The sequence below is a fragment of the Coptis chinensis genome, chromosome 6, assembly GCF_015680905.1.
Source record: "Coptis chinensis isolate HL-2020 chromosome 6, ASM1568090v1, whole genome shotgun sequence".
Lineage (NCBI taxonomy): Eukaryota > Viridiplantae > Streptophyta > Magnoliopsida > Ranunculales > Ranunculaceae > Coptis > Coptis chinensis.
The window spans coordinates 51,572,863-51,595,461 of record NC_141461.1 but is presented as its reverse complement, the minus strand read 5'-3'; the positions used below and the strand labels follow the sequence as shown (position 1 = coordinate 51,595,461).

Sequence of the window (22,599 nt, the reverse complement as noted above, 5' to 3'; positions counted from 1 at the left end):
TCATATCCACATTACTATGGTAGTCCTCACGCCTTTGAGAAAGTCATCTATCCCATCCTCGCCAATAACATGTGTATCGACTTAGTGTAGGAATGCACATGTTGAGTCCGACTTTCCAAAGGAAAGAATTTTGGGCATATGACTATCGTGAACGTGTTGTTGAAATAATCTCGAAAGCAAAGCTCGATCATGCTAACCTCTCCATCCATAGATCGAATCGGGTAACGCGTCCTTGTTTTAAAAACATTGACTTCAACAAAGAAGATGGCCAAAAGACATGGACATTGAACCATCACGCAATTAATGAGCCGATTGGCAGCTGCCAAGAAAGGACGCCCTAAAATGATCGGACAGAGTCGTTAGCTTAATTTCCTCATCGAGGACTACAAAATCAGCCTGATAGTAGAAATCCCTGAACTTTTACCAACACATTTTCGACTACACCCTTAGGATACTTAATAGACCGATCACCTAATTGCAACGCCATTTTAGTGGGTTGCATTTTGTCTAGACCTATTTGTCTATACAAATAAAATGGGAGTAAGTTAACACTAGCCCCCGTGTCTAATAACGCTGGTCGTCGATAGAATCTCCTAAGGTGCATTGTACAAGAGAGATCTAATTGGGTCCTTGTACTTAACAATTCCATTATGTTCAGATAAGGTTGGGAATTGTTCTCGCTAAAAAGGCGCTTTTTGTATATATTGGTCTTACGCCTAGTAGTACACAATTCCTTAAGAAACTTAGCATGATGTGGTAGCTTTTTAATAGCTTCGAGGAAGGGAAGGTTTATAGTTAGATTCTTAAAAACATCCCTAATCTCCTCATAATTTGTATCCTTAGTTAACATGGCTAATTTTTGTGGAAACGGTGGTTTCGGCTTCATATTTAGCAATGGTATCTCCCCGGATGTTTAACCGCGGCTTTTGTTTCTTAAGTTGTGTTGTAACCGACCCTACAAAGGGTAGGCTCTTCAGCTTCTATTTCAAGATCTAGTAATATAGCAGGTGTAGGGCTATCGGGTGGGTAACTATAGGCATAGTTACTTTGTTATCAACCACTCGCCAATCGGAGAGTGGTGATTGCATTTATCTCACCTACATTTTCATATTCATTACTAGTATTATCCGCTACCTCAAAGGCCGTGGTTTGTTGTTTTAGGATTAGGTATTATGCTACCGAAACACACCTTTGGTTTGGGCTTTATCTTGAGCCAACCGTTGGGTTAAATTAGTTACGGATTGTAGAAGCCGCTGGGTTGATTGAGCCATGGTTTGGAAAAGTTTTGGCTCACTTGTATAAAGGTGTCAAGACGATCCGTATGGGGTGTAGTGGTCACGGTGGTGTTACCGAACTATTTCCGTGAATTATTTATCAGCGGATTTTGATAGTTATTATTTACCTCGAACGATACCTCTATTAGCATTATAATTATTATAATTACCTTGACCTTGTGCTTGACCTTGTCGAGGTTGCACTTGGTTGTTATAATTATTAAAATTACCCCGACCCCAATCGCCCTTGTCGAGTGGAGCTTGGTTAAAGCTCTGGCCTAACATATTGATGATTGTACCCTCGAGGTGTGACGCTTTGGTTATTTCTCCAACCGGTTGGATTTTGTCTCCAAGGGCTTAGGTTCACTATTAATGGAACAAGCCCTGCTCATAGGCAATAGGACAAATGGGATTCGGGATGCTCGTGGCTCCAACAGAAACTACATGGATTTGAATTTACATTCATAACGGGATTGGCTTTTGTTGTACGTAAATGGCATCTACCTTTTTGTGAGGGATTCAATTAGAGTTTTAAGCTCGATCTGATTTAACCTCAAACATACCGGGTAGCCTTTAATGTGGAAGAAGAACTAGCGGAGCGGAGTAATCGCCACTACCCCCACCATTATTACGCTTTAGTTTGGTCCTCTAAAAATTTATAAGCCTCCGAGGCTCCTTTGTTTAAGAAACTACCCCCATTCATTATGTCAAGGACTTCTTTATGGTGATGTTGAAGTCCTTTGAAAAAGGCACCTAACTAACGGTCTTTCGCTAAGTTATGATGTGGACACTCTATAAGCAGATCGGTGAAACGATTCCAAGCCTCAAAATGTTTCATGAGGATTTTGTCGAAAAGAAATGAATCTTGGAAAGCATCTCATCCGCCTTTAGGTGGGTAAAATGTTCCATAAACAAATGAACAAGTTTAGCCCACGAAGTCCACGTAATTAGGCCAAGCGCTAACCAAGACGCCTTTATCGGCTAAGGTGAAAGGGAATACCCTTAATTTAATTTGTTCAACCAACCGTAGGGATGGTGGAATGTTGTTAGACTTGTTCAATCCTACGATATAGCCGGTAAGGTTTTTCATGGTCTAAACCATGAAAACGGTAACAAATTAAAAATATTTGAGGATTCTCAAATCCTCACCGGGTTTGCTAGAACGATGCAAGATTTGGGGCTATCGCCAAGGCTTTGTAGAAGTCCGAGAGGAGTCTCTTTTCTTCCCCATTATATCGGTGGTGTGTGTGGAATAGTAGCTAGAGGTGTAGTGTGTGGTATACTAGATAGACTTGATTGTTGATGTTGTTGTGTATTTACGCTTGGTTTTTGTACAACTGCACCTTAATCTCATGCAAGACTAAGTCGAGCTTAACTACACATGCAACACTCCAAACAATTCTCGATATACTAGTATAAACCTCTAACGTGAGATGCGAGGTGTGGAAGAAAGGAATACCTGATTAAGGCCCTTGCTTCGCTTTATGAATAAGCGCCTTGTTTACGCGTGTTCGCTGTATATAAGAGAATAGAACACTGAAAAACTTGACAACTCGGGTTCAAATCAAACCGTGGAAATCCCGAAAATTCGAGAAGAAGGCGCTGGCGCCGCTATCTTATCTGGCCGCCAAGGCAAAGTCGAAGCTCAAGAAGATAGCTGGTCGCGCTCTCTTTGTATGCTGGCCTTCAGTGTAAAACGAAGTCCAAGAAGATAGCGCTGGTCGCGCTTCTTTGCATGCTGGCGCCGCCTTTTTCTCGATTTTTTCCAAAACTGAAACGGCAACCACAAGATGAATCAAACAAGGGTGGGTGGGTGAAATGGGACTTAAAAATTACTAATTCTATTATGAAAACAATGATAAAGTGCAACTAAGATGGCAAATGCGCTTATTTGATAAACGTAAAATGAATAGTCTACCTACAAAATGAACTACTTAATCCACAACGAAGTAAACTAAACTTTTACTTGATGCTCTCTTGTTTATCAAAGAAGTTTTCTACTCAACCAATTGAGATATAGTGGAGTAGACAAGTTCGCTCCACTCCTAGTACTCTAGCATGCTTGTTCTCTAATCTAACTAGTCGCTTTTATGTCTATGAGAGATTTACTTAAGGGAAATTAGACTACGATGCAACTACCCACAAGATGCAACTAGTCGCTTATCACCAACTAAGGGAATGCTACGCTGATTCTATGATAAGGAGTTAGAGGGGATTGATTCCACCTTAACTCAACTTAATCCACTAACGAATTTAATCGTCAGAATCCGAATTGAATCGCTTCGCAGAACAATTGGTTATTCCTAATCCCTAATTATACATGGCATTTCTACCAATTCATAACTAGCATGTGAACAATTAAACCCATTCTCATGGTGAACTAATCATTTCTAGAGTGGAATAGAAAATACCACTTTTAACTTCTACGATAATCGAATCAAGCTTTCATCAAGGCTTCACAACCCCCTCTAATGGAGGTTTAGCCTTGAATCATTCCAAATCATTTCCCTTTATATTAAAACTAAACATAATATAAAGCATTGAAATTTATTTAATTAAACAATAATGAAATCTAATTTAATGACTAAAATTGAACTAAGGACATGAATTGAAATTAGATCTAGAATTGAATTGACAAAATCGAATTGATAACAAATACTACTTATTTGATTTACTCCAATGAAGAACAATAATTTGAGAGTTTAATCTAGAACAAGAATGAAAATGAAATTAAACTTAATTAAGCTAATGAAAACTAGATCTAGAATTAAGGTTTAATGGAGGCTAACTAATCTAATTTATTTTCTAACCTAACTATCTACTATATGCTACCATTAACAAAGACTTAAGCTTTTGTTCTTATACATTCAGATCCAAAATTCGTGCATGGGCTTGGAGCCATGGGTTGGGCCGAGAATCGCCCAAACCCAATTCTTTCAAATTCAAAAGGCCTCTTCAGCTGCAGTTGACTTCCACAGACTTTTCGTCCACTTCTGCTCCTCTGATTGGGTCAAGGCTTGGACCATTGCAAAGCTCTTTCCGAGCCGGTCGTTTTGACATAAGGTATGCCCAATTCGAGGTCTGAGTCCAAAGATACGGCTTTCGAAGAAGTTCTCACGACTTTTGCTCCTTTATCTCGCTAAAGTGGTACATTTCTCGCACATAATGGACTTTGTAACCTTGAAATGCATAAAAACGCGTAATCGTTTAACTCTTACTTATTATTCACATAATTGGTCTAACAAGATGATTATTAAGGGGGTTAAAACTACAGTTTTGGGCTCTTATCAAGTATCCCCTAAGGTGTATTGTACAAAGAGGGATCTACCGGTGGTCCTTGTATTAACGATTCCATTGTGTTCCGCTCAAGTTGGAAATTGTTCACCAAAAGGCGCCTTTAGGAATTTTTGTCTTACGCCTAGTAGTAGTGCACAACTGTTTGAGAAACTTAGCATGGTGAGGTAACTTTTAATTGCTTCAAGAAAAGGTAAGTTTATCGTTAGATTTTAAAAAACTTCCCTACTCTCGTCAAAATTTGTATCCTTGTTTAACATAGCTAATCTCTGAGGAAATGGTGGTTTCTCTCTATATTTAGCATATGGATCAACAGGATGTTTAACATTGGCTTTTTGTTTCTTAGGTTGTGGTTTAACTGGTACCTCTACGGGTAGGATCTTCAGTTTCTATTTCGCTATCTAGTTCAATATTCGGTGTAGGGACTACTGATGGGATAACTATAGGCATAGTTATGGCGTTATCAACCACTCTGCCAGAACGGAGAGTGGTGATGGCATTTAGCTCACCTACGTTTGCATTTTCAGTACTAGTATTACCGTTTACCTCAAAGGCTGTGTTTGTTATTTTAGGATTAAGTATCGCTTGACATGGAAACACACCTTTGGGTTGTACTTTTTCTTGTGCTAACTGCTGTAAGGAAAGTTAGATGGCTTGTAAAATCTGTTGTTAGGTTTGCATAAAGGCGTCAAAACGATCCGGTTGTGGAGGAGTGTTAGCTATAGGTTGTGTGATAGGAACCATGTCCCGTTGATTATTAATTGGTGGATTTTGATAGTTATTATTTACCGAACGATACCTCTATTAGCATTCACTACACCATAACAACTTTTTGTGATGCCAAATGGCGTCACAAAAATAATTTTAGTGACACCATTTTGGCGTCAAAATATGGTGTCACAATTTGGCATCAATTATTTTGTGACGCCAATTTGACGTCACAAATATTAGTGATGCCATTTTGGCGTCACTAATTTGTGACGCCGAAATGGCGTCACTATTTTTCTGACGCATTTGGACGTCACAAATATTTGTCACGCCATTTTGGCGTCACTAATTTGTGACGACAAAATGGCGCGTCCACTCTTTTTGTGACGCTATTTTGACGTCACAAAATGTTAGACGCGTCACAAATTTTGTGACGTCGTTTTGGCGACACAAAATATATATTAGGGAAAAAAAAATAATTGGTTGCTGTAATCCACCGTGCACCTTGTAAAAGAACTCATTTAAAACACCGTCCACTCTATAGAATACAAAATTACACCATCAATCAAGAATATATAGTATTCATTCCATCCCTTTCAAAATTATGAAGTCACTTGCAGAATAAATTTCAAGCGAAAGTACTATGTATTACATTGTGTTTACAACTGGCTACATAAAAAAAAATCTTATTAGAAAGTGCCCAAGTTGTTGCAATATGGACCACCTCCATTCTTCAAAGCGAGACAAACCAATGCCACATACTGTGCCTGTTTCATTTAACAGAGTTTAGATAGACTGATCTATTTAAATTATAACAAGAGATAGTTTAGTTCCAACATATTTTTACACTAAAGATAGTCAAAACATACTAAACATAAAACTTCTAGGTTTGAAGACGTAACAAAAACCGGTGTCGAAGGCAATGTCATAACGTTTCACAATTTATTTACACTGGTGAATGCATTGAAGTATTGGTAAGCACAATAAACCACAAGTTACACGAGAAAAAGAAACAAAGATTTTTCAAACCTGAACTTAAAATATATGAAAATAGTCCACCCCTTATCTCCACATCTTCATGGCCTTGCACATTAACTTTGTCGTTCCCCATCCTTAGATTTATTGTCACCTATGAAGTAAACATACATTTAAGGTGCCGAGAAGTGATAATGAACTAGGATATATAACATTAGTAGGACACAAACTTTAAGAAACCCATATTATGAGAATTTGTACACATGCACACCATCTAGACATTAACATAGATGTTGCGTATAATCAGCAAAGATACTTTGCTTTTAATAAGGGTATGAGGCATAAATTTTCAGGTTTAATCATAATAACACACGAGCAACTGTGTTTTTAGTGAAATAACACACGCCGACTGTGTTTTAATGAAGTAACACACGCCGATCTGTGTTTTAGTTTTAGTGAAGAGTTCATCTAATCTTATATCTTTTGCAAATGGCAAAGACACATAAGTAGTCATTCCAGCGCAAAGGTTTTGCCTATTCGATCTTAACACTTTTTCAGTTCATATATAACAAACCCGGGTTCTTGACAATCAATTGTAATGACTATAAATACCATTCAAAGCTATAAGCATTACTAAAAGAAAATCATAAGATAATGAGTAAAATAAACTCACCTTCATCTCAAGGTCCTTCAATGCTAATGCATATAGCTTGAGTGAAAGGAATATAAACCAAATTGCTCATCAGCATCACTTTCCAAATTCAAACCTTCATCTTCACAACAAATTGTTACTATTAAACCGTAATTTAAGCTAATAGTATTGATTGTTTCAAAGAATTATCAATTAAACGAAAAAGTTTCTTTTTCAGATGTCAAGTAATTCAACATGCTCAAAAAATAACTCAATGATCAGACGATAATATATTCAAATGTGCAGCATATCATATATCAGACGTCAAGCTCGAGTCCCATTTGCCTAACAAAAAGAGTAATGACTAAAAAAGACGGCAATAAAAGTTTTTTCAACCATTACCACAAAGGAACAATGAGATACTTTTTGGGATGTCTGGAAGCACCTTTGTGAATTACACTTACAAGAAGTTATGCTCGCGGCTGGCTTTCACCGCTTTTCTTTCGCTTTGACGAGGATTCTTCCCATCCGGCCACCTAGGCGAGGAAGCCTATCCAGCCTCGACATCGTCTCATGAGTCTAAGACTATAGAACTTACTTGATACCTAGATATCTAGCTACTAGGAACACCTAGCTAGTCGATACAAAGGAAAGAGTAGATAAAACAACGGATAAGTAGAAGCGAAACCTATTATACTAGACATGCATTGCTGCTCTTGGAGTCTAAGACTTCTAACTCTTTAGCCTCATTGACTCAAGGACATATCAAATATTAACTTAATGATCGGGGCCACATAGTGCAAAATGCACTTTGGTGAACCTTGCACCTTCCCTTCCGTCATTATCCGACTTAGAAAGAATCCCTCCCGGATTCAACGAAAACCGAGCAACGATTTTAACTCGGTAAAGAAAAAGGTTTTGTTCATTCCGGGCACAAGAACTGGACTCAATTCAGGTTTAGCTACAATGCATACTAGCTAAGCTAACTAAAAGAGCAGCCACCAATGCTTGAATAATAACGCTTTGTATGCAAAGTGGGTAAAGTCCATCATCAAGAGCATTAAAATAGGGAAAGACAAGCCCAAACTTGTTGTGTGTGTGTGTGTGTTTTAACAATTTGCAGCAAAACAGTATTTAATAGAAAACAACATATGAAAATAAGTAAATAACATCATATGAATGTTCCTCGCACTTTGTCGCATTACATCGCCCAGGTTTATCTCATATGAGAACATCTCCTCCTTTGTCTTAGGAATCATGTCAATCAACTACTTTGCATCCAAAAGTTTTTGTTATCTTGTGTCTTAACACGCTTCACGCCCCGCCACGGTCGGGCTTATCTTCTCCTTGTAGTCATCCCGTGACGATGTCCGGCCTCATCATTTCAGCTTCATTTCGCTCTTCTTCTTTTTTAACATTTGAATTACACTTGGCAAACTCCAATGCTGCAGCCAAATTAAGTGGTGGTGTCCTCGAACTGAGTTTGGACATCTTGCGCCTCCTCCATTGAGTAATCAATAGGAACCAAGGGCCTCATTTTCTTGTCTTTATCCCCATCATCTTCATCTTCTTCATAGAATATAGAAGGTACAGCCGCTCATTTACCTGAACCCACTAGACCGAATCCCAGCTTTAGTAGGAGCATTACTACTCTACCTGTCATCTAGTAAAGGAACTGGCAAGACAGTTGAATCATCCCCAACGCCGCTTTTTAATATCACATTATCTCGTGAAAAGTAAAGTTGAGATTATAAAACAGATAAGAAAAACAAAAGAGCAAGGAACGTTAGAGCAAATAAAATAATTAAGGTAATCGTAACTAATATGAATGATTCGTGAATCTCCGAGACGCCTCATAAGACTGTTTCAAAGAACAACACTAGATCTAAAATCAGCATTAGCTTCTTCTAGCAATGCTGATTTTTCATCTCCGCTAAATCGTTTCTACGACATTTACTGCAAAGATACTATACATATTCCACTCCCTTCTTAAACTTTGACCGGTTATCAATTAGAACTCATGCATCACATAACAAAGAAAAATCAGAACAAAACCATGAAAGACCAACAATACAGTTGAAATAAAAAATCCCCCCCTACTTATTCAAATAAATGAGTCAAGCCGGACTACGATTCTTGGAGACCGAATGAGAGGGAGGAAATAAAGAAATCAAATTGAAGATGGATCACTGTTTACATTTGAGGCAATGACCTTTTTCGAAGTCTAGATGAAAATTGACACAACTTGGAGATGCATAGACAGTCTTTACAACCTCGCAAGATATAAAACAAGATCATTTGCATGCTGAAATCTTGCTAGTCAACATGCAACTAAGTACTTAATGGATAATGCATTATTCCCGGAAGGATAATTCCCTAGCCCATGTGTATAGCATAAAATAATACAAAGACAATGTAACATAGAAAGTAAAACCAATAAATAGTCCAAATTCTACCACCAACTTTTGCCCATCAACGTTAAATTTATTTCAGATGCGTAATGCACGAAGAAGACCTTCGGGACTCAAACTCACAAAACCCAAAGCCTCTTGGAGTTTCATTGCTTGATCTTGGGCATGTTTCCAACTCTTGACAGTCCACAAAGCTACACGAGAAATAGAAACAATAATATTTAATCAAAAAATCTTCATTACATTCAAGACATAAAATAAAATAAAATAAAAAGTAAACACCTACCCCGAGAAGAGTGAGTATAAAGTCATTTTCTACAGTTGAAGCTATCTTGCCAACATAGATCAGAAGTTTGTGGTTTCTTTGTTGGAGCAACAATAGGAATGACAGGCGACAAATGGGAGGGACTCCATAAATCCCCGAAATAGGAGGGCGGACTAGTGGGTCAAGCATACCAATTGCTCCAGGCATACGAGGTGGATAGGCAGGGCGAACCATAGGCGTATAAGTAGTAGGATAGCACGATATTCCTACACCAATTCAAATAAAACCTAGCAAACTTGTCAGAAAAAGGCTAATAAAACCAAGTAATAGAGTATCAAAATATCTGAAAGCAAAATATTTTTATCCATAAAGTAAAGTACTTAAAGTAAATAACTTGATGGTGTTACCACAATATAACCATATCAGCAAAGGCATGGAAACTAGCACCAGATGCATAGACAACCTGAAGCGACATGGAGAAAATATCATCTAAAATAGGTGTACTACTTCAACATATCAAATTGTACCAATAATAACTACCTCACAGTCAAGTATTAAAATTCATCACCATCATATTAAAAATCCATGTATTCAATCTTTCAATTGCTATAAACTAAGAGATAGGAGTTTGTCAATATGCAATTTAAGAAGAGAGAAAAGATTACCTAATTGAGGTGTAAGCTATAAGAGAAATTCTCTTATTTTGTCCTTCAGTTCTAGTTCTAACTTTATTTTCCAAAAATAATATTCTTTTTTTTTTGCTTGATAATATGATAACTCCTCAACTTATCATTATTTGTTTCTAAAGGGATTGAGATCAAAAGACTTAAGCTGCTATATTCACCAGGTCTAGCATCTAGTTGGTCATGGCCAATAACATATCAAGGGGCATACACACCCTCCACACAATTGCAACAAACCAGAAGAAACGTGAGTCGCAGTATCAAAGAACCACTACAAGATTCAAAATCTAAATCAGTTCTTTCAACATTGGTTCACTAATTGAGACAAACTGAAATCTTAATGTCTAATCCAAAAGGAAGCAAGCGTAGAACCAACCTTGCAACAACTTTAGCTAAGATCAGCAGTCATCTACTAGATGAAATTCCATGTCCCTTTAACCCACCCCCCACATTACAAGAGGGACTCTTGTGAGCAAGTCAACCAATTTGCAACCTCCACTCCAGTTGCCAATAAGAAAACAATAGCGGACCTGCCATTCAAAACATTTAGGTGACATAGCGTACTATATACAAAATAATTTTATGTTTTCAGACAATGCTCTACTATCGCAGACTATATACAAAATAGTATGTATCATCTAGATTGTTAATTTCTCGAATGAACTTTGATATACAAGGCTGCGGCATGTATAAAGCTGTCAGAATCTATTTACCTTTTGGAGGACTATCTAATGCCCATGCAATGCCCTCATCCCACTCTGGAGTAGGACCTGTTGAAACAACCTGAAAAGTGAAAACAGATAATGAGTTTTATAAATGTTACATGTATTGCAAGCATATAAATTAGTTTAATTCACTATAAGGTGCCATACCTTTGATATACAAGTCTTTATGAAGTAGTCACCTTTCTCGCTCCTCTTTTATCCGGGCTTGAGACCGGCAATGCAAATTCTTGATTAGTTGCATTGGCGGAGTTAAAAAAGGGTTAGTATACTCAACTCTAAACCTGCAAAAGCAACCACATGCAAATACATATGAACGATCAATGGTAAGGAGCGCATACACATATATATAAACAAAAGTGTTCATTCATTACTTAAAATATCCATGAACAAAAGGTCCATATATACAAGCCACAAAATAACCACAGATAAACTGTCTAAGTTTCCATACACTTAACATAAGGTTTCATACCACTTGAGTTCCAAACTAAAACAGAACAAAACAAAAATGAAGATAAAGAGTTTATAATAGCAAACATGCAATTTAATCTTCATATTGCAACCTACCTCCAGCCCAAATCAAGAAACCTCCAAGAGCTATATCTCAGATAATCTGCTGATCATCTTGGGGACCATCATACACAGGAGCATCGCCAACCAAGACATTGGTAACATACACAACCTTTTCATCTTCTACAATATCTCTAAAATGACATTTTTTGTTGTCAATCTTAACATAGCCATTAGCCACGTGTTCACCTTTCCTCCCCAATATCTTCACATTAGGGTTAGAAGACAATCTAGAATGAGGGTTCAAATTTGCGACTTGCTAAGTACGACGGATAAAAGTAGAATCAACTTCAGTTGTATGCATGCATGGTTGGCCATTTGTCGATCCATTATGTCTCATATTTTCAAGAATAACCTATACACATTGAACAACAACAATTAGCTACAATAAAAAAAAAGTTACAACTATGGAAAAATAAGAAATAGCACAGGGCACGCCATAACTCACTGCCATCAGAGTCTCCATTCTTGTTTGGCCAGCCAAGAGGTTCTCCACTGTAGACTTCACCTCAGATAATTCATTCTCGAGCTTCGAGTTACTTCAGCTCTCCTGTTCAAGTAAGCCCTCTGCTATAGCAAACTTTTGCACTTGTTTGTTGGACATGCAAGAGCTATATCCACGAAGCACGCCTCCCTTTATCCTTCCCAAAACTTCGAGCAAGCGGATCACGCGTGATGTCGTGAATCGGCATCACCCCCACGCTCACACTTGACTCTTCTTCGCCATCTCTTCTTCAACACTTGTAACTTGTTCCTAAATTTTTGCGTGATATGACAAAATAAGATCTACAAAGTGTTTTGGGCTTATACGTGAATATGGACGGCAAGACTTAATAAAGGTACATAAATAAGACAGTTTTTTACAAACTCACATATAACTCTTGGGAATTATTCAAAACAGTCCCATCTCGATGTTCATGACCATATTTCCAACCATCCGTACGTCTATGTTTCTTCCCTGGATTTGCTTCGTCCTACACAAACAAGTATACAACAAGAGTTAGTAAGTAGTAACATATCAAATGAAAGCAAAATATGAATTAGTTATAATAATACATACAAGTTCCTCCAATATTCTGCTATAAAGTTTTCTCCCACAAGTATGGTCAACGAAATTCATACTTCTATTTTGAGCATTCTTAGCGCAAAGATCCTTGACTTCTTGCCTGCTCTCAAGGATTGCAAATGCTTCCCAATGACTTGGATCAAACCCCGTTGGACATGATAAAAAAAGCATCTTGCTCAGATTCACAATTCTTCAAAATTTTATGTCACAAACCATATTTCCAAGATTGCAACTTAGGAGAAAACCATTTCTGTATATTTTGGAACGCCATTGTTGGGTTTTCATTGAGTTGGAACTCCTCCTACAAATCACATATATACATTTATAATATATATATATATTGAAAAGAAACTACATACAATGAGCTAAACCGCTGCTGCATGGTATATGGTCTTGACTATCAATAGGTGGGGAATAACTAACTACAGATGGTCCATGGCCTGTTCCATTGGGTTAAAATATGGTTATAAATGAAAAAAGGGCATATAAATAACGAACTACAGATGATTCATGGCCTGCTCCATTGGGTTAAAATATGGTTATAAATGAAAAAAGGGTAGATAAATAGTTACCATTAAATTTCCCCAAACTTCATCTTTGAATGTATCATCTACTGTATCCCAACTTGCATAAGAAATTGGAACAATAGCTCAGATCCAATGCCCGACTCTCTTGCTCCATTTGCCACCATAAACTCCTCGTTACCTACCATCGGCTTGCACTATGACTGGCAACTTAGTTTTCTTAGATTGGGAAGTATTGTCTCCCGTTGAATGAGATTGTTGGGACACACTAGGTTGCTGAGAACCGAAAGGAGACGATTAGGACATAGTGCGGTGCTGAGAACCGAAAGGAGAAGATTGGGACAAAGTGCGGTGTTGTGAACCGGAAGGAGAAGATTGGGACACACCACGGTGTTGTGAACTTGAAGCCATTATTTAACAAATAACCTAATAATTGAAGAAAGTGAAGTTAGTTCATCAAAACAAATATAGCACAAACTTGGCACATATAATTAAGAAAAATCATAAATGAAATACCTAATTATCGCAGGCAAGTTCGCAACCATTATCGCAGGCAAGTTCGAAACCATTTTCGGGAAAGGGTCGTTAGAGAAGTTTATGAAGCAGCGCATGTTATAAATCCATAAGGAAGTTTTACAGCTGGAGGAAGAAGGTGAGGGACTTGATGTAGAAGCAGATCGAGGGAATGTAGGAGCAGATATAGCAAAACTAATTGTGACTGAGCCACCAACACAAAGAGTGGGCAACAACAACAACAAAGTTGGTCAAAGTGCTACAGCACCAGCAAAAACTGGGTCGATGTGCTGGGCAGAGATGCAGTGGGTAAAGAGATGTTGAGGTACATCCCACCAACAATGGTGAATGGCAAACCAGTTATACATGTCAAGAGCACTCAATTTGCACATGTTAATGGAAAATATGAGAACTTGGTGGTTGGGTACTTTATAGGGAGAAGCCCTGGGTATGGGTATGTGGAAGAGGTTGTTAGCAAGACATGGAGGCTGCAACACAAATTTACAATGCACTCACAAGGAGAAACAATGTTCACATTCAAGTTTGATAGTGAGGAGGACAGAAGGAAGGTGTTGGACATTGGGTCATTCCATATTGCCAGCCGCTTGCTTGTAATAAGGCCGTGGAAGTTGTTCCTTGAATCGGAAGTGAAGGAACTGAAAACGATACCAGTGTGGGTAATAATGAAGAAGTGCCCACTGGAGTTGTGGGACAAGGAGGGGTTCAGCATGGTGGGTAGTGCCATTGGTATACCAATGTTTACGGACAAGTTAACAGAAGAGAAAAAGAGGATGGCATATGCACGAGTTTGCATAGAGGTTGACATTGATTGTACATACCCTGAAGGAACTACTATTGTGGTTGATCAGCAAAAAGCAATTGAGATTAGTTTTGAATATAACTGGAAACCTCCTCAGTGCACAGAGTGCAAGGTGTTTGGGCACTCGGACTCACAATGCGCCAAGCAGCTAGAGAATAGAGGTCATGTGAATCAAAGGAATGAGGTGTGGTTGGAAAAAAATAGAAAGAAATCAGAACATAAAGAATCGGTAGCAGCTGAACCAAAAGAGAAGAAAGGAATTAAGTTGGATGACTAGGGAAAGGAAGCTGACACTGGGGCTGAGGGCCTAAATGAGACTGAAACGGGAGAGTGGGCAGTACCGAGCAGGAAGCATGCAACAAAGCCAAGGCACCAACATTTGGAAGTAAAGGAAAACACTCCGGGGAAGGAAGTAACCACTTCTGATTATGCAGGGAGTGAGGAAGCACATGGCCCTCAAACAATGCAGAAAGGAGAGCAGAGTATGCCGGATACAGCCACAAAAAGTGATAACAATGGGAAAGGGACGCTGTGGGAGGGTGGAGCAGAGGGGTCTAGGCCCAAAATGGAAAGCCCAAGTGATCCTAACGAAAGTCACAAACAGGGAAAGGTGGCACACATACTCAAAAGGCCGGAAACTAGAGCCACAAGCAAGAAAGTAAGCACACAGAGTGGGTCTCGGTTTGGCCCCCTAGCCAATCAAAATTAATTTTATGATTAGTGTGGGCTGTTGGAATATTTGGGGGCTCAACAAGGGGTTTAAACAACATGAGATAAAGGCTATGATTAGGAAGTCAGAATTGAGTATAATGGGTATAGTAGAGACAAGAGTTAAGCAGGAGAATGTGCAAACAGTTAGGAGAGTGTGTTGCCCTGGCTGGGAAGTGGAGCATAACTATGAATATAGTGAATTGGGAAGAATATGGTGTTGCTGGAACCCGACGAACTGTGCTATGCAACTCATTGAGAAGAATGAACAAAGCATCACCATAGAGACTACTCTATTGAATGGGAAATATTTGTAATCTCAGTAGTATATGGCTCAACTAATCGAGAGAGAAGGAATGAACTCTGGAGGGTGTTAATTCAGCTATCTTACACTATCCAGAAGCCATAGATTGTCATCGGGGATTATAACTCAGTTTTGAATGCACAAGAGAGAGTGGGAGGAACTGAGACGCAGCCACAACACTTCGCGGATTTGATGCAATGTGTCACAATGAGTGGGCTGATGGATCTGAAATAAACGGGTAATTTCTTAACATGGAACAATAAACGGGAACAGAGAACATGGCGAAAACTGGACATGGTGATGGTGAATGATGAGTGGGTGAGTAAGTATACAAACACCGAGGCACACTACAAGAGCCCCGGGGCAATTTCGGACCATTCATCTATTGTAGTGGCGTTAACTAGGAGTACAGGGAGATACAAAAAATCCTTCAGATTCTTTAACTACTGGATACAACAAGAGGGATACACAGAGACCGTACATGCAACATGGAATACCCCAGTAGTTGGCAACCCAATGTTCACATTCATGCAGAAATTGAAACACACTAAGGAGTCTTTGATAAAGTGGAATAGAGATAGAGGTCGGGTAGCAACAGAGAAAGTGGAGGCAGAGAAGGCGTTAGCAGAAATTCAGGAGTTGTTACTAGCCCAACCGCTTAACCATGGGTACAGTGTCCAGGAGAAGGTTCTCAAGGCTAAGTTTGTCAAAGCAGTGGCCGCTGAGGAGTCAGAGAGCAAACAGAAATCGAGGGATCAGGTGGTGACGTTAGGGGACAACAACACGAAGTACTTCTTCAACTCTATCAAAGTGAGAAACATGACAAATAAGATAAATTGTCTCAAGGATGGGCAAGGAAAAGTATATGAAGAACTGGCTGACATTGGAAAGGAATGTGTCAAGTACTACAAAGAGTTGTACAGTCCGGATTTCCTAGAGACGCTGGATTTTACAGAGCTGGAAGATACACAGGTAGAACCACTGGATGGGAATATTCAGAATATGATGATTCGGGAGGTTATAAGGGATGAAATTATTGAGTGCCTGGCTAACATAGAGGATGACAAAGTACCGGGCAGTGATGGGTTCTCTGCACTGTTTTTCAAAGCAGGATGGAGGATAGTGGGGGATGATTTTGTAAAGGCTATAAATAATTTTTTCCGATCAGGCAAGATGTTATAGGAAGTGAATGCCACATGTATAACTTTAATACCGAAAATGCTTGCTCCTACTTCTTTAGGGGATTACCGACCCATTGCATGTTGTAATGTGATCTACAAGTGTATTACCAAGATACTCACATGCAGAATGAAAAGCTTTATGCCACAGGTTATATCTCTCAATCAATCTGCGTTTATAGCGGGGTGAAGCATTCAGGACAATGTGCTACTATCACATGAGTTGTTACACAACTACCATAGAGATAAGGGACCCCCGAGATGTGCAGCGAAGATTGATTTAAGAAAGGCATATGACACTGTCAGATGGGAAGCAGTGAGTTACGCTCTGACCAGAATTGGGGTTCCTCCAGTGTTTGTTAATTGGATACAACGATGCATTGAAACACCGAGCTATAACATTATGATTAATGGAACACCGTTTGGGTATTTCAGAGGCAGGAGAGGGATCAGGCAAGGGGATCCCATGTCACCATATTTGTTTGTACTGGTTATGGATTTTCTCACCCAGCTGATTCATAGAAGAGTAGTACAAGGGAGATACCGACTACATCCCAAGTGCGTTAATCCAGAGGTGACTCATTTATCATTTGTGGATGACCTCATTGCCTTTATGAATGGGGACTTGAACACAGTTTGTGCCCTCAAAGATTCTCTACACAGCTTACGCAAATGCTCGGGTCTATAAGTAAATTTTCAAAAGAGCCAAATGTTTTACACGGGAGTAGAGGAGAGAGTTGTCCAACAAATGGAGGTGCTCATTAATTTTCCGAGAGGAATGTTGCCAGTTAAGTATCTCGGACTGCCCTTGATAACCACTCATCTGAGAGCAAGAGACTGTATGTCACTGATAGAGAAAGTAAGACAGAGGATCCAGGCATGGAGAGGGAGAGCATTGTCCTATGCAGGACGGCTTCAACTCCTTAAAGCAGTATTGAATGGCATGAGTGTCTAATGGACAGCTTCTTTCATTCTTCCTCAGAGGACTATCGAAACCATTAACCAACTCTGTTGGAATTTCCTTTGGAATGGGCCGGAGTGTGCCACATCACATGCTCTCATTGGGTGGGATACCATATGTTTCCCATATGAAGAAGGGGGGCTCGGGATTTGATGTTTGAAATCACTGAATGTAGCGGCAAATCTGAAACATCTCTGGAAGCTGGTTAGCTCGAGTGACACCTTATAGACTAAGTGGGTAACTAAGAATTTGATCAGAGCGAGGAATTTTTGGCAGATAAAGATTCCTAATGACTGCTCCTAGGTTTGGCGAAACTTGCTGAAGCATAGGACAGAGGCTCAGAACATAGTCCAACACCAAATTGGAGATGGAAGAGGAACTCAGGTATGGATGGATCCTTGGCACCCATATGGTATCTTAAAAGACCAGTTTCCACTAGCTCTCATACATGACTCAACGTGTAGGTTGAATGCACGCATGAGTAATCTTATAGAAGATGGATAGTGGTGCATTCCCATGCACGTCAGAAATCAGATGCCAGACATTACTGTTTTCATAGAAGAGGAGCTCAAGGTTTGGCATGGGCCTGATCGATTGATATGGACAGCCACCCAGAGAGGGGACTACAAACTCCGGGAGACATATGATAGAATCAGGGCAGTCAAAAATCTAGTATCTTGGAATCACTTGGTCTGGTTCTTGAATCAGATACCGAGACACTCCTTCATTGCCTGGCTCACATTCCAGGGAGGGCTGAAGACAATGAGCAAGTTGAAAGAGTGGGGGGTAGTAACTGATGACACCTGCGTGCTGTGTTGGAGGGAGAGAGAAACTGAAGTACACATGTTTTTTGAGTGCACTTACGCAGAGTTCATTTGGCAGCATATGTTACAACGTGCAGACTACAACAAGGCACAAAGTGCGAACTGGTTGGAAGAAGTGGAATGGGTGATCATGAAAATGAAAGAGAAAGGCATTCAACAGGATGTGCTTCGACTGATGTTTAATGGCTTCATCTATCATGTGTGGCAAGAGAGGAATAGAAGGATCTTTCAACACAAAAATCAGATTGCCGTCCAGGTGAGTTCATTGATCATTCATGATGTAGCGACCAAACTCTCTTCTCTCAAAACAGTAATGGATGAAGGTCCTGAAATAGACAGGGTTATGTCAATATGGAATGTAATGGTGGAAGCAAGGTCGAGGATAGCTCGATTTTGTGCATGGGAGAAGCCAAATATGGGAACGAACTGCCTCAATATTGATGGAACACTCCAGGGAGAACAAGGGGGATAGGCGGCTGTGATAAGAGACAGAGAAGGAGTCGTTGTAGCAGCTGCACAGAAAAAGTCAGAATATCAGACGATTGACCTCATTGAGTTACAGGGGTTAGCGAGAGGAATTCAGCTGGCGGTGGAGAGAAGATGTTTAAATGTTAGAGCCCAGATGGACTCAACAACAGTAACAGCTTATATGAGGGAGCAGGCCCATTACCCATGGCGAGCCCATTATCTTATGGGTGAAATCCACCGATTGAAAGCCCAACTTGAGAGTTTCACACTCAAACATGTATTTCGAGAAGCCAACAAATTAGCCGATATATTGGCTAGTAATATCCCGACAGCCAATTATGTAGTAATTACCCCTAGTTCATTTTTTGAAGATGTAAGGAAAATTGTATTCGATGATGCCACGGGTAAAATATATGTAAGAGTATAAGCTATGTAACCAAGCTAGTTTTAATTTTAATAAGATAGGGGTAAGGGACCTCTCAAAAACCCTGCTTGCCTTTCAAAAACAAAAAAGAAAAAAGAAATAAAAAATAAAAAAAATAAAAAAAAAGAAAAAAGAAAAGAAAAAAAAAAACCTAATTAATAGACTTGATAAGATATATTGGCACAACACATATATATACTCAACCAAAAAAAAGAAAAATAAAGGTCATGAAGTATGCATTACCCAAAAATAAATAAATAAAGTGTATATTTCAACTATTATCATTTGTGAACTTTTTCCATCAGGGGTATCAAGTTAGGTTGGTCTTCAAAAATAGATTGGACTTCCGTTGGCGCTTCTAGTTCATCTACGTTACTACTCAATCGAGGAGGAGGATGTATGATCACCCACCAATCAGGATATTTCAAATCTTTCGAATAGAACACTTGACTAGCCTTAGAGGCAAGAATGACTGGCTTGTCGAGTTGATGATGGACACTCTTGAGCCTATTAAAGTTGACTATCACCAAATTAGAATCGGGACAGAGTTTACAACCATTAGTTTTGTCCTCAACCCTCACACAATCACAATAAAAGACCAATTCATGGAATGTTGTGTATTCCAACTCCAAAATTTGCTTGATAACCCCATACCACATGGTTTCTGAGTCAACCGGATTTTTATCTTTCCTACTTGCCGTAAATGAGGTAATAGCCTTCATGCAAACACCACTATCTTGAGTGACAACATTATCATCATGAGACTTAGTAGCGAAGACAAATCCATTAATGCGATATTTCTTATATGATTTAGCCTTGTCCATTGGCCCTTTAACTAACGCCACAAATTAAGCCTTTTATGTGCTTTTAGCCTTCAACAATTATACAACAAAGAAAAAGATAATTAACAAAAATCAACAAAACTAAAAGGCTCACCCTAGCTTAGCTACTATAAATGCAAAGTAAGAGAATACCTTATCGTATAACCAGACAATGAATTCTGTCTGAATCTCCACTTCTAACTTTGCTATTCCTTTTCCCCTACCACGAGTAGTGGGCTGCAAGTTCCGATACTCACTGCAATTCATTCATGGAAGTCCATACGTGATTCTTTATAAATTACCAAAAATATTAAATTCCAAAGCCAGAATGAACAACCCACCTGTAAAATTCATCGAGTCTTTCAACTTGTAATCAAAAAATAAGCCATCTTCGTATTTGTATCCATTGTGCCATTTCTAACATCACAACATTGAAGTCAAGCAAAAGCCCTTCATCAATGAAATCGCCATTTTCATCAAGGTAGCGTTTACGAGTCAATTTTTTATTTCCTCCATGCGGCATGTACTCCATGGCATATCGGATAGATTCAGAAACTATGTAGGACTCCACAATTGACCCTTCAACATATTGTTTATTGCTGGGTATGTTTTTACACTCTTTCATCGCTCTATTAGTATTAAGAAATTCAGAAAGTATACGTGTTAGTGCTGTTAAAGATTATCTTTATAAAAGAAATTGAACTAATATATAAGACACATAGTTGACTTACTGCTCGAAAGGATACATCCACCTAGGCCACACAACTCCACAAACCAACGCTTCATCGGCTAGATGAACCATCAAATTGATACTAATATTGAAAAAAGATGGTGGAAGATGCTTCTCCAAGACACACAACGCTTCTACAACCATGAATTTGGCACCTTCCATATCCTTATGACTTAAAACCTTTGAGCACAAGAGTCTGAAGAATAAGCTTATCTGGTGTAAGGCTCTTCGCAAGTCGCGGTTTTTCGGAAAAGCATGTTGAAGCAACACATGCAGCACATATTATATTATAACATGATGGTCATGAGACTTCATCATGAGGAAAGAAGGTGGGTTGGAACTGACAATGTTGCTCAGGTTAGACGAAAAACCCGAAGGAAGCTTCAAGTCTTTAAAATTTGGAAGAAATGTTTTTCTCATCAAAGATCTAAGGCGTAGGAGGCTTTTGGTTTTTTTTGTCTACCGGTATTTAAGTCCTCTTGCATCCACAAACTACTATGGATGCCCTTCATCTTCAAATCCTCTCTAGCAGCAACTGTATCCTTTGATTTTTTCACATCTAGGATCAAGTTCAATATATGTTCAGAAACATTTTTCCCATCATGTATCACATCAACACAATGTCGAACTTCATGACTTGGCCAATATTCCAGTTCAAAGAAAATGGACCTCCTATAAAAAGCCCCTGTAACTTCAACACCAGCGTTGTTGTTGTCGTCATCATCATCATCATTAGCAACATTTACACTCCCATCAACTCTTGACCGTTTGGAACCTTTTTGGATCTTACCAGGTACATATTTAATGCAGGTCAGCATTTTTTCAATATCAGTTCCTTTAAGACGTGTTGGAGGAAGGTTATGTTCTTGCTCCCCATTGAAGTGCCTCTTACTATATCTAGAGATAGAGAGTGTTAGAATTGCTTACTATACATAACTTGAATTCAAAAAAGTTAGCCAATATTTAAAGTGTTTATTATACCTAAATGGGTGATCCGGATCAAGAAACAAGTGGTAGTTTGTGTACACAATCTTCTTACTACAAGGTAGACGCTCTAAGGGGGTGTTGTCACCACAAGCAGGACATGCTTTATAACCATGTGTCACACAACCAGATAAGTTTCCAAAAGCCGGAAATCGTGTATCCCCCACATCAACATAGCTCTAAGAGTAAAGTGTTCCCTCTTATGCATGTCATACGCAGGGATTCCTTCCATCTAGAGTTGTTTCAACTCATCAAATAGTGGTTCAAGGAAAACATCGATGTTTGTAGTCGGCGCCTTTGGTCGAGGTATCAACAAAGACATCATTTGAAAGTTGGATTTCATACATAATGAAGGTGGGAGATTGTATGGCACTAGTATGACAGGCCAACAACTGCAGCTAGTTGATTGAATACCACAAGGATTGCAGCCATCAGTTGCAACTGCGAGCCAAACATTACGGCCCTCATTAGCGAATTCTGGCCATCTCTCTTTACATTTTGGCCATTGGACTGAATCAACAGGATCTCACATATAATCCCATGAAGGTGTTGCTTGAGCATACCATGTCATTTCCCATGCTAATGATGGTATCGTATATAATCGTTGGAGTCGAGGACCTAAAGGAAAATGTCTCAATACTTTTTTAGGCACTTTTGATTCCTTCCCTGTTTTACCTTCCACTTTATATCTGGGCGAGTCGCAATGAGGACATATCGTCAAATCTTTTTTTGTCCCATAAT

The 22,599-nt window shown here is 39.1% G+C and overlaps 1 protein-coding gene and 1 long non-coding RNA gene across 2 annotated transcripts; one reads left to right on the top strand and one right to left on the bottom strand.

Moving 5' to 3' along the window:
* Positions 1 to 9,095: 9,095 nt before the first annotated feature.
* On the bottom strand, positions 9,096 to 11,208 carry LOC147493588 (uncharacterized). The gene is made up of 3 exons (XR_015198705.1): positions 11,114 to 11,208; positions 10,955 to 11,024; positions 9,096 to 9,155 (listed from the first exon to the last, which is right to left on the bottom strand). It is a non-coding gene; the product is annotated as an uncharacterized LOC147493588 (long non-coding RNA).
* Positions 11,209 to 15,762: 4,554 nt separating this feature from the next.
* Positions 15,763 to 16,650, top strand: LOC147493587 (uncharacterized). The gene has a single exon (XM_086567871.1). The coding sequence runs from the start codon at positions 15,763 to 15,765 to the stop codon at positions 16,648 to 16,650; it is 888 nt and encodes a 295-aa protein (XP_086423997.1).
* The last annotated feature ends 5,949 nt before the right edge of the window (positions 16,651 to 22,599 follow it).

What these genes read in the sequence shown, in the direction of transcription:
- LOC147493587 (XM_086567871.1), top strand. Translation starts at nt 15,763, where the DNA reads ATGGTGATGGTGAATGATGAGTGGGTGAGTAAGTATACAAACACCGAG.